Source organism: Benincasa hispida, chromosome 5 (genome assembly GCF_009727055.1).
Source record: "Benincasa hispida cultivar B227 chromosome 5, ASM972705v1, whole genome shotgun sequence".
Lineage (NCBI taxonomy): Eukaryota > Viridiplantae > Streptophyta > Magnoliopsida > Cucurbitales > Cucurbitaceae > Benincasa > Benincasa hispida.
The window spans coordinates 43185239-43198615 of NC_052353.1; the positions used below are offsets into that span (position 1 = coordinate 43185239).

Sequence of the window (13377 nt, forward strand, 5' to 3'; positions counted from 1 at the left end):
AATAAGTATTTCTCCGCAAATAAAGAAACTAAAACACATTAAATCTAAAAAAATAAACTCATGTTCTTGAGTTCAGAAATTAGCTTGTTAAGTTCCTAAATTAAGTTGTTCAAAAATCAATTAACTTGTTAAGTTTCTCGAAAATTGATGGAAAATTGAGTGGCTAAAGATATTAACAACATTTGTACTAGTTGAAAATTCATAGAAAAGTCACCTGAAAATGAATAGATTCTCTAAATACAAATCGCTTGTGGTTTACCAAAGGTAGAATCGTCGAAGAGCTACATGAGTTTGGAAATCATGGTTAAATATGCAATCATCAGCATGAGTTTGGTTCGCATGCAGTAGTCGGTGTTCGTCGACCTTCATTCTATTCGCTGATCGATTCGCGTTCAACCTTCATTCTATTCGTCGATTTTCGATATCGCAGTAGTCGTCATCGTTAGTGTGCACACTTAAATTGTTCATTGCCACAGTAGTCGTCGTCGTTAGTGTGCATACTTAATTTGTTCGTCGTCGGCAGTTGAGGGTTCATGTGAAGTAAACAGTTGTTGGTTTCACCATACCCTAAATGCACACAAAGGGAGAGAGGAAAGAGTGAAGGAAGATGGAAACCAATGGGGAAAGATGGAAGATGGAAAACAAATTGGAGGAAAGAGGGAGGGAAAACGAAATGGCTAAAATTTTTTCTATCTTTTTAGAATATATTATATATTTAGTCACACCTCAATACATTGTTAAAAGTATTTAATGTTTAGTGGCGCTAGTTGATAAATTATTTATTCTTTTAGTGATTTAATTTAAAGATTCATTGCTAATAATGATATTTTGTGATATATTTTTAAAATATTGCTATAAATTAACTTTTAGTGACAAAAATTGTCCATGTTAATTCTTGTAATGCATACTCCAGTAACAATAAATAAATAAATATATATATATATATATAATAAAGGTAATAAAAAAATGATCATAATTTATTATAGAATTAAACATAAAAAATCATTTCTAACCATTGTAATTATTTCTATTTTCATTTTTAGTTTTCTATATATTTTTTAATTTATACTTGTTTTTTACTAATTTTTACTTTCTTAAAATCTTTAGTCAAATTCTAAAAATAATTTGGATATATATGTATATACATTCGACAAAAGTTTATTGAGGATAGTATTTATATACTTAATTAATTTTAAAAAATCAAAAATCAAAAATTCAAGATTATCAAGGGAGATTAAAAAATTGGAACTAAATGTATGTTGTAAAGTTAATAATATATCTCGATTCTTATCATGTTAGTTTGGAATTTTGTAGGGTAAGAGCTCCATTATATAGGCCAAAAGAAAAAGGGAATGTAAGCGTATTAACCAGTCATTTGAGATGATATGTCAGTTCATTTGTATATGATATTATATAGATGTTGAAAATTTTATTTCATAAGAACATGAAGAAACAAAAATCTCTATTTTAAAAATTCAACCTTACATATAAATGATGGTATTAAACAAGCACAAATATATCTTAGTTTATGTTTAGTTAAGATTCCATCTTCAAAATTTCTATTCATATGGTCTCTTACAAATGACTTTTTAAGTATTTGAAAACTTGCTTTCAGTACTTAAAAATCTTTTTTAAGCAAGCACTTCAAAGGATAACTTTAATGTTACTACAAAATATATATATACTTAAAAAAATTTTATCTTTATTTATAGTAGTCATCTTCAATTTTATAATCCTCTACAAGAAAACGGAAATCTCCCGACGTCTAAAACGATTGTCGAGATTGTTGAAAAACTCTCGACACCATAAGTGATGTGTTGGGAGTTGGTAAGAATATGTGTCAAGTCTATCAAATATATAATCTCAAATCAATATAAATATAGCTTAGAGATATTGACATGCATTATTCCTTTTAAAGTCGAAGATTTAAATCCGTTCTTATACCCTAACCCTAATACACTATTTGTACTGAAAAATCTAATCTCAAATGTTGAGATATTCTTGGCCAATGGCCATTTAAAATTTAAGGAAAAATTAATCACCAAAATTAAATTAAAGTATTTAACATCCCAAAAGAGAAGTAGTATAGGTAAAAGGTTGCGATACAAAAAATATTTAAACCATTATTGGAAAGACACGAGCACTTTGTCGCATTGAATTTTCCACATACTTGGCCTTTTAATTCTGTGTATCAAGATTATAGCTTGTTTGCGATATGTCAACATTATCACACTTTTAGTTTCTCTCTCCAATATCTAACCTAAAGAAATCATCCATAGATACTAAGAATATTCATTTACATCCTTAAATTTTAAATTATGTCGATTTAAATCTTAAATTAAATGCTACAAGTAAATGTTATTAGTCGATATGATTATAAATTTATTTTTTCATCAATAAATCAAAGGTTCAAAACTCTCATCTCTTTTTATATTCGAAAAGAAAAAAGGAAATTAATGCTATAATTTTGAGCACAGTAGAAGAAATTCACATAGTAACTTTTAACAAGTCAATAGAGAAATACAAGATTTATCAAATTTTTAAAATTTTAATGAAGTATATAAAAAATAAACTTCAAACGTCAAGTGAATCATTATCTCCTTATTCATGTATTTTATCCACCTCCAAATATAAATTACAAACTGTACTCATTAGAAGAGACTTGCAGTATCATATTACTTCTTATTAATTTAGACCCTCCATTTGGCCAAATTATTAGATAATTTATTTAATATAAATCAAAAGAATCCAACAAAAATATTTATAAACAATTGTCGAAATTGTTATATGAATTGATATCATTATTAATTTGCAATTTCAATTTGATATTAAACTCTTGAAGTATAAGCCAACATAAGAATTAATACTATCAACCTCAATACTAGAGGTTGGATTTCATATCCACATATTAATATAAATAAAATTAGAACTTGGAATATAAATTATTTTTTTCCCTAAAAATAAATATTTAGTCAAATTTTTTTAGTGGACGTCTTTATCTCAATGGAAATAATTACTCGGTGAGTGCTCTTCTTTCCCCAAGCATCTCCTTCGTCTTCACTCTGACACAGCAACCCTTACACCGCCGCCGCACTGGTTCCGACTAGCCGCCGAAGATGAATGAACAAAAGGATGAAAGTTCCGATCAAACCAGGCCGTCGGATTTTGGTCCTGTGCCGAAGCCGAAATCCAAAACGAACAAATTCGCTTTTCTCTGCGCAATTTTGGCTTCCATGTCTTCAATCTTACTAGGTTACGGTAAGAAAAAAATCTGATTTGAAAAATTAAGTTCATCCTCTATGTGTTTCAATCGATTTTGGTAAAATTTCTTCCATCTGAAAAAACAGATACCGGCGTAATGAGCGGAGCGGCGATTTACATAAAAGAGGATTTCAAGCTATCGGATGTGGAGGTTGAAATTCTGGTCGGAATAATCAACCTCTACTCGTTGATTGGCGCCGCCGCCGCCGGAAGAACTTCGGATTTGATTGGGCGTCGTTACACCATGGTTTTGGCTGGAGTTATCTTCTTCGTCGCCGCCGTACTGATGGGATTAGCCACTAACTACGCGTTTCTTATGTTCGGAAGATTCGTGGCCGGAATCGGTGTCGGATATGCTCTGATGATAGCTCCGGTGTATACGACGGAGGTTGCTCCCACTTCTTCTCGGGGATTTCTCACCTCATTTCCGGAGGTTCGTTTTGCATTTGCTGCCTTCAATTATACATATTTCAAATCATTGCCATTCAAGTTAAAATAGCATTTTAGTCCTCTATTTTTAAATATTTAATTTTTGTCTCTTTATTCACCATAAATCTCAAACATAATTTTTTTTTAAGTGATTTATTCTTTATCGTGGATTTTTTAAATAACATTTTAGTTTATGAAGTTTGTTCAACTTCAATTTCTATACTTTCAATTTTATAATTTTAATTTATGTACTTTCAATAAATCTTAATTTAGTTTTTAATGTAAAATTAATATTGATTTTTTTATAAAAAGTATATATTCACATGTTATATTTTTTTAATAAAAATTATCATTACTATTATTTAATCGACTTGGTAAAACTAACTTTCAGAGATTAAATTTAAGATTTATTAAAAGTGTGGAAGTTAAAATTGGACAATTGAAAAATTATGGACAAAATAAAATGAAATCCAAACCCAAAATACATTAATCAAAATGATATTTTAACCTAATTATTATTATTTTAAATAAATTTGATTTTATGGTGCCAATCTAACGTAGTCCACCAAACTCTTTTATAAAAAAGTGAGATTCACGTCCTCCGCCTCTGGCTATATAAGTGAGAATTCTAATTATTCTTCATTTTTGTTTTTTAAAATCTCAATTTAAATCCTTTGAAAAAAAGCTCTATTAAATCAATCTTGAAGAAAATTTTCAATTATATCCTGAAGCTTTACAAGAATCTCTATTTAAATACTTAGGCTCATCGATAGAGAATCTTGATTTTATTTGATACTTTCCGACTTACTATGCCCAACAAATATGTAGTTAGTAGATAAGTTAGATTTTGTTTCTAAAAAATGTTTTCAAATTTTGTAATTAGTACAAATTTTGAAAACAATATTTTTGTATTTTCATTGTATCTGAATTTTGAATTTTAAATTTTAAAATGCAAAGTTATATTAAATAAAGTTTAAAACATTTAGAAATATAATACATCATGTCATAGAGTCAAATCACAATTTAAAAAATATAATATGTATTATATAATATATTATAAGTTATATAATAATTATATAATTTATTTTACATAAATCGTATTCATTAATAAATTAATAGTAGTTCATTCATCCGATAACTGCAATTAGATTTATGATTTATAGATATATGGTATCAAACACTTTTTGTTTATATTAAAATTCAATTTTTGAATCTGTTAATAAAAATATATTTGAAACCATAAAATACAACTCTATTTTCATTAAATTCTTTGTTTTTCAAATTTATGTTTTCATATTCTCTACTAAATAAATCCTTATTTTTTTTATTCAAAAATTCTTTATAATAAATAAATTTAAATGTTGAACCATATAATTTAAACCTATCAAATTATTTAAATTATTGAGTTATAAAACCTTAAACCTTTTTTTTAAGGGGTAAAACCTTAAACTTAAAAGAGCTTTGGTTAATAATCACCTATTGTCTAAGGGCATGTTTAAATTGACATGAGAAAAATTATTTTTAAAAAAACTCGTTTTTATTTACATATTTTTTGACAAAAAATACAAAGTATTTTTAAAAAATTCATTTTTATTTAAACATTTTTTGACAAAAAATACTAAAAATACACTTCAAGTTCTCATTACTCTAATTATAAGTTAAAAATCACTTTTGGTCTCTAAATTTTCGTGGAAATAACAATTTAATATCTCAAATTTAATTTGTTATGATTTAGTTCATATACTTCTGGATTTATAAAAATTTATGTTGGTTTGGATTGATTAATGAAAAAATATTTTTAAAAAAGTCATTTTTACTTAAACTCTTTTGATAAAAAAAATGTTTAAAAATATGGTTGTCAAACATTTCAATTTTTTCCAAAATGACTTATTTTCAAAATTAAACACTTGAAAAATTAAATCAAATGCACCCTTAGTCATCAAACTTTAATAATTATCAATTTAGTTTTTTTATTTTATAATTTGTAACAAGTCTCTGTCGTGAAAAATACTATTAAGATTCTACGAAATTTTTTACAAACGTAGATAGATAAGCGGATTAATACCCAAGTTTGTTTATAAGTAATAAAGTCTAAATCATTACGACTCTATTTGATAATCATTTCGTATTTTGTTTTTTATTTTTGAAAATTAAGCCTATTTTTCCACATTTTCTTACGATGATTTGCATCTTTGTTAAATACAAAATAGTTTAATTGTTACCCAAATTTCAAAAAAAAAAAAAAAGTTTTTAAAAACTGCTTGCTTGTTTTTTGAAAACATTGGTAAAAAGTAGAACCCAAAGAAAGAATTCTATAGGTAGAGTTGTTTGTAGTCTTATTTCCAAAAACTAAAAATAAAAAGTCAAATGGTTAACCATGCGCCTTATATAATGAAAATTGACAATTATGTTGGATGAGATTTTCCATGATGGAAACTAAATTATTAGAAATTTAAAAATACAAAAACTAAGGCCCCTTTTGATTTTTTTTAAAATTAAATCTAGAAATATTACTTTCACCTCCAAATTTCTTTTATCTACTTTTTACCAATGATTTAAAAAATTAAGCTAAATTTTGAAGAAAAAAATTCGTTTGTTAATCATTTCGTTTTTCGTTTTTGATTTTTTGTTTTTGAAAATTGAGCCTATAGACACTAGTTTCTTATCCAAATTTCTTCCTTTGTTATCTATTTTTTACCAATAATTTAAAAAACCAAACCAAAGTTTGAAAACTAAAAAAAAAAAAAAAGTAGTTTTTAAAATTTAGCTAATAATTCAAGCATTGTACTTAAAAGAAATATGCAAATCATAGTAAGATATTTTGAGAAAATAGACTTACTTTTCAAAAATAAAAAAGTAAAAACAAAATGATTACCATACATGGTCGTAGTTCTTAAGAACTTTTTTGTTTTTGAAATTTGATTAAGAATTCAAATACAAATCAAGAAAGAAATAGACTTAGTTTTCAATATCTAAAAACAAAAAACAAAAAACAAAATAATTATCAAACGGTGATTTTTAAATTAACATTATTACATTTCTAGATTTAAAAACTAACTTGTTATTTCTGAAGAGATTAGGGGCTAAAGAATAATTAATATTTGAAAATACTTGAATGATCATTGATCAGGTGTTCATAAATTCTGGAGTACTGCTAGGCTACGTTTCAAATTACGCCTTCTTCAAACTCCCAACTCACTTAGGATGGCGTTTCATGCTCGGAATCGGAATCTTCCCCTCCGTCTTCTTAATTCTCATCGTCCTAATCATGCCAGAATCTCCCCGTTGGCTCGTCCTCCAAGGTCGTCTCGCCGATGCCACCGTCGTCCTCCACCGCACCTCCGATTCCCTCCACGACGCCCAACTCCGCCTCATCGACATCAAACAAGCCGCCGGAATCCCATCCGACTGCACAGACCCCATCATCCATCTCCCCAAACGCCGTCGCGGCGGCCAAGACGTCTGGAAATACCTTTTCCTCCACCCGACGCCGGCCGTCCGTCACATTCTGATCTCCGTCATCGGCATCCATTTCTTCCAACAAGCCTCCGGCATCGACGCTGTCGTCCTCTACAGTCCAAGAATCTTCGAACAAGTCGGAATCACTTCCTCAAATCACAAGCTTCTAGCAACCATGGCCGTCGGATTCTCCAAAACGATTTTCATATTAATTGCGACGTTCCTCCTCGATAAGATCGGACGGCGGAGATTGCTTCTCACTAGCGTGAGCGGCAAGATCCTGTCGTTGATTAGCTTAGGGTTTGGGCTTTTGTTTGTGAATCGTAGCCAGTGGGCCGTTGGATTTTGTATTGCGATGGTGTTATCTGACGTGGCATTTTTCTCAATGGGAATGGGTCCCATCGCGTGGGTCTATAGTTCGGAGATATTTCCGTTGAAGTTACGCGCTCAAGGGGCGAGTATCGGAGTGATAGTGAATAGAGTTACGAGTGGAGTTGTGGGAATGACGTTTATATCCCTATACAAGGCAATTACTATTAGTGGGGCTTTTTTTCTTTTTGGTGGCGTCGCCGTCGTGTCGTGGTTGTTCTTTTACTTTGTTTTGCCGGAGACACGAGGTCGGACTCTTGAGGAAATAGAGGGGCTTTTCGGTAATTTTCTTTGGAAGTTTGAGAAAAATAATAATGTGGAGAAAGATGACGGTGGGAATGGGATTCAGTTGAGATCTTCTAATCTGAATTCGACGGTCTAGATTTGATAATTGTTGTTGGGGGAGGGGAGGAAAGGGTAAAAGCAAAGGAAGGTTTCAATTATGATTTGTTTTTTTTTTTTAGGGTTAAAATGTCTTTTTATTTAGTACCGGGATTGAATCTCCAACCTTTTAGATTGAAGTTGCATGTCAATTCCATTAAGTTAAGTTCACCTTGACTGATTAAAATATCATTTTAGTATTTGTAATTTTGACATTTGTTTTATTTTAAGTCGGTGTACTATGTATAATGTTGGATTTTAGTACTTATTGTTTTAATAAATCTTAAATTCAGTCTTTAAAAAATAATGAGGATAGAAAACGGTTAAATAATAATAATTTTCATGCGAGAAATATAATATGTGAATATGTTTTCAAAATTTATAGACAAAATGCTAATTGATAATAAAATATTGGTTAAAATATTATTTTGGTCCCTAATCTTTGAAGTTTGTTCAATTTTAGTCGAAAATCTTTAATTGTCTAAATTTAGTTAACACTTCTAATAAATCTTAAATTTAGTTCCAATGCTACTTTTATTGTTGATTGTTTAAAAACTTTTTATTATATATTAATATTTTTACTATAAAGTTTGAAAATATATTAACATGTTATATTACTTTGCATGAAACTATTATTATTATTATTATTTAATCAATTTCGATAAAAATTAACTTTAAGAGGCTGTGTTAAAATTTATTGAAAGTATAGAGATTAAAATTAAACAATTGTAAGTATATGGATTAAAATTGAACAAACTTCAAAATATCGAGACCAAATTGGTATTTTAACCTAAACAGTTTTTGAAAAAAAAATCAACAATAAAAGACCAAAATGGTATTTTAATAACTCTCAAAATATATTGACCAAATTGATAATTTGACTTTTTTTATTGTATAACAAATGTAAAGATGAAGATTCAAACTCAAGACGTTAAGAGGAATTAATGCTAATATATAATAAAAAGTTATGCTCATATTGGTAGTTTAAACTTCTAATTTGCAAATAAATTAGTGTTCATGGGGTGGATGCTCCTATAGAATCTTTCAATGAGGTACAAAGAATGACTTGATCTGTTATTTTAATGCATACAATCGTCTAAGGCAAAAGATTTAGAGAATAATTTGATGTGCATTATTATTTACTATATTGTGCTATCTTGCTTACTCCAGGAGTGATTTATCAAGCTATTTGATTTGTTGTATTTCTTTGTTGCTCTAAGTGGTGTGGCTTTCCATTATGGGGATTCATCCATGACTTCCTTGGGATCTGTTTCCTTGAGGTGTGTTACTGAGATCCTTTAGGTGAGTTTATTATATTCTCTTTGTCTTCTATTATAACTCTTGAAGTATCTATATTGGCTACTATACCTACAAGATAGCCATATAACAATGTAACAAGTTTCTAAATCCACTAAAACATACATATTCAAAGAGTTAACATAAATCTACACATATATAACGTAATATACGTACATATGCATCTTTGGCGGCTTTGCTTACCCACCCATCATTCTCTAAGAAATGACTTTCGTGAAACAATTACATTAGACCAACATCTTCACCATTTTTTGTTGTCTATAGTTCAATACAAAATTATTAATCAGATATAATGAGATAATGAACAAAAAAATAATGTGGCATCATACTAAAAATTTCCTAAGTTTCACTTTCACTCTCCAACCCAAACTAAAAAGCTCATAAGTGACACTTTGACTCACGAAAAACTTAAAAAGTTTATAAAAGTCACTTTGACTCTCGAAACCAATTAAAAACACTTTTAAAGAGTGTTTAAGTGACACTTTCCTGAAGTGTCTAAGTGATAACTTTCACTCTCAAAATACCTAAAAAGTGTCTAAGTGATATTTTGACTCTTAAAACAACTTAAAATGTTCCAAAATGTAACTTTCACTCTCAAACTCAAAGTAAAAAGCTCAAGTCTAAGTGATACTTTGACTCTCAAAACAACCTAAAAAGTTTCTAAGTGTCACTTTTACTCTTCAACCCAAACTAAAAAGTTCCTAAAACGTGTTTAAAAGTCACTTTAACTCTCAAAAGTTCAAACCAACTAAAAAGCTTCCAAGGAGTGTCTAAGAGGCACTTTCACTCTCAAAACAATCTAAAAATGGCTAAATGTCACTTTGATTCTCAAACCCAAATTAAAAAGTTCCCAAGTGTCACTTTCACTCTCCAACTCAAACTAAAAAAGTCCTAAAAATTGTTTAAGTGACACTTTGACTCTAAAAAAAAGTTCTTGTTAAGTCACTTTGACCCTCAAAACTAACTTAAAAGCTTCTAAATAGTATTTAAGAGGCACTTTCACTCTCAAAGGCAAACTAAAAAACTCTTAAAAAGTGTTCAAATGACACTTCGACTCTTCAAGCAACCTAAAAAGTTCCTAAAAAATATGAATAACAAACATATTATCCAAAGAAACTAGATAACAATTGAAACTTATCTTGTACCTCCATGTCCACTAAAATAGTTTTTGACATGCTTTCTATACACAACATTTTTTATAAGTTTTTTAAACTCTAGGAAATGCTCGTGAAATCCCTCTAGCCACATTCTATAAACAAATTAAGTTCCAACACACCCTTTTACATTTAGTTAAATAAGTAATTAAGTTTCTCTCTCTAACTTTCTAAATTTTACTTTTTATTTTTCCATCAACATAAATCACATACTAATGGAATGTCAAAATTCTAATCATCATCCATATAGTTCAAATCTTTTCACCCCATTTTTTTCAACTATTTGTAAAAGAAAAAACAATAATGAAAAAATAAGTATTTAAAATTGATGCTACAAATACAAGATAGAGAAAAAAGAGTATATTCAACTACAAGTTACAACCTTTAGTTAAACACACTAATATAATGTAAAAAGTGTATTCTTTTTTTCATTTCTTTTCTAATGCATTCATTTTAATAATATGAGGAGAAAAAAGTTGTTGGAAATGAGCTAATGTACCATTTAGAAGTTTCAATTAGGTCTTTATTTTAGTCAATGACACTCTAATGCCCCACCATTGAACTTGTTTTTTTTAAAGAAAAATCAATGTTAATCAACAAAAAAATATATATATTAACACAATTGGTAAACTTATAAAAAAAGTGAATGAGGAAGATGGAAGAAAAAAACGGGGGGAAATGGGGGGAAAGAAAAATAGATTTTTTTAAAAAAAACTTTGGCCGACACGTTGTGCATCGGAATAAGTGTCTAGTTGTGCCGACATAAATATATAAAAAAAAAAAAAAAAAAACATAGATGTTGCTTCATTTTAACCGACGAATTAAAATTATGTCTGGAGAAACCAATCTATGCCGATGAAAAATGATGCTTTAGGAAAAAAACGTCGGAACAGGTAAAAATTCTTGTAGTGAAAGTTGATGTGTTTAACAAGTTAAGAACTTTGCTTGGAATTTTCAGAAAACATGTTTAAGAGGGAAGTTGAAAATTAAACATGTTTTAATTAGATAAGTTATAGATGAATTAATTTATATGAGAGTTGGAAAAATTAAAAGATGAGAGTTAATTAAGTATGCTAACATAAGAGTTAATTTAGTAGAGTTTCACATGAATTAAGTGTAGGATTTTAATTGTTCAATGTATATTTAATTAAGGTGTGAGTTATGTATTTAAATTTACCCATGACAATCCTATAAATAGGATTGACATTAACATTGTCGATACAACCAAATGTGTAGAGAAGAATACACAAAGAGAGTTCAATTAGAAGTGTGAACCAAGTTTGAAAAGTCTTTTCAATTAAAAATGTTTTTGTTTCCTCTCAAATAATCTTTTGTTGGTTATTTATTTGTGAGTGTCCTATCACATGCTTCCAAAAATCGAGCATAGTTCATTGATATTCGAGTGTGTTATAGGTACCACGAGATTCGTGGTTTGAATTTTCCTACCCCTAATTGTACTAAAAAACCATAATCAAAATAAAATTATACAATATTGCCATCTGTGTAACCTAATCTATCTCATTCTTTACATTCTTGGTGGTGTCAATTTGAGTAACATTAGTTTTTAGCTAAGTTATAGAATGAATAACTCCAAAGTAAAGAGCATATTGTTAAACAAAATTCATAGTGTCCAAACATGGATTTGGAATTGCAAAGAGAAAGAATATAACTAACAAAGCAAAGACCTAAACAAATATTACAAATAAAAGCAATGGTTTACATAAAATAGATTCTAACTTGTAATTTAATCTAAATTAAAAATAAAATAAAATATTATTAGGGACCAATGTTATAACTTACCCTAGAAATTTATGTTTATAATTTTTTTGGACATATCCATCCATGTCGATATTTTGTCCATGTTTTTATGGATATTTCCATAAAATTGAGAAATTGATATTTCTATCGACATCGACATCAATACTTAAAATTAATAAAGAAAATAAGATGAAAAGTAATATTTTTCCAAACTAGATGGATGGTAGGATAGCCATAATTTTCTCTTTTGTAATATATGTATATGTCTTTGTTTCTCAATATACATAATTTGAACTATTGAAGTACTAATATGAAGAAAAAGAGCTAATGCGTTTCTTTACTTTCATTATCTGTAATTATAGCGATGAATGGCAATTTCAACATGCAATTTTGCAAGTGTGTCTTTTATGTTTTGGATTTTGCAGATATAGCAAAATCATGAATTTTGACATTTCCATTATTTCCCATTCCAAAACTACCTTGCTAACCAACAACCTTCTAGTACCATTTTTTATCTCTTTTACTGAGTTATGAAAAGGCCGTCAACGAGGCATTCATCGGCACAACCTTGGTCATCGGCGAGATAGACGGTCAAGTTGGTAGGCTGTGGAGAGGAGGCGTAGGAAGGAAAAGAGAGACATAAGATGTTGAAACGTTGGTGGAGGGTAAATGATGGCAGGGGCTGCCGGAGAGTGACTCATCAATGAGGCCAGTGGCACTTGAATGGAAACCCCACGATGGCGGTAGTGGGGCAAAGGTGGAAATGCAGTGGGCAATATCAGTGGCGGTGGTGATTTTCGAAAATGTGGGTTTGAAGGGTGTTTGGTTTTTTTTAAAAAAATTTTAATGCTTTGATGTTTAAATAATATTTATAGTGATAAATATACTTGTTGACAAAGTATATTAAGTGCAAAAGGTTATGATGCTGGATGTTTGGATTGCCAAAATATACCATGCTAGAATAGTTGTAAGTTTTAATGCCCATAAAATGTTTGATAAAAGTTCTACCAAGTATACTCGTTGTACTTCACTCACCTACATAATTTTAGGTTTATCAATGTATTCAGCTACTTAGTATCAAATACAAATTAAACACCAATCAAATAAAAATCATATAACAATCAAATAGCAATTATAAACTACTTAGTATATCGAATAACAAATTAGAAGACAGAAACTACTTAATTTCAAATGAGAATCAAATAACAATTGGTATTAATAGCAATCAAATAACAATCAATATCTTTAG

At 29.0% G+C, this 13377-nt stretch overlaps 1 protein-coding gene across 1 annotated transcript; it reads left to right on the forward strand.

Annotated features, from left to right (window-relative positions):
* Window positions 1–2825: 2825 nt before the first annotated feature.
* Window positions 2826–8148, forward strand: LOC120077767 (putative polyol transporter 2). Its single transcript, XM_039031777.1, has 3 exons — window positions 2826–3258; window positions 3348–3694; window positions 6821–8148. Exons 1-3 carry the CDS (start codon window positions 3117–3119, stop codon window positions 7898–7900), a joined length of 1569 nt encoding a protein of 522 aa, XP_038887705.1. The 5' UTR covers window positions 2826–3116; the 3' UTR covers window positions 7901–8148.
* Window positions 8149–13377: the final 5229 nt, after the last annotated feature.

Bases quoted from the DNA above. Each gene is read 5' to 3' on its own strand.
- LOC120077767 (XM_039031777.1), top strand. From the start codon at position 3,117: ATGAATGAACAAAAGGATGAAAGTTCCGATCAAACCAGGCCGTCGGAT. The intron at 3,259-3,347 runs GTAAGAAAAAAA...CTGAAAAAACAG, and splicing joins TTCAATCTTACTAGGTTACG to ATACCGGCGTAATGAGCGGA. The intron at 3,695-6,820 runs GTTCGTTTTGCA...ATCATTGATCAG, and splicing joins TTCTCACCTCATTTCCGGAG to GTGTTCATAAATTCTGGAGT.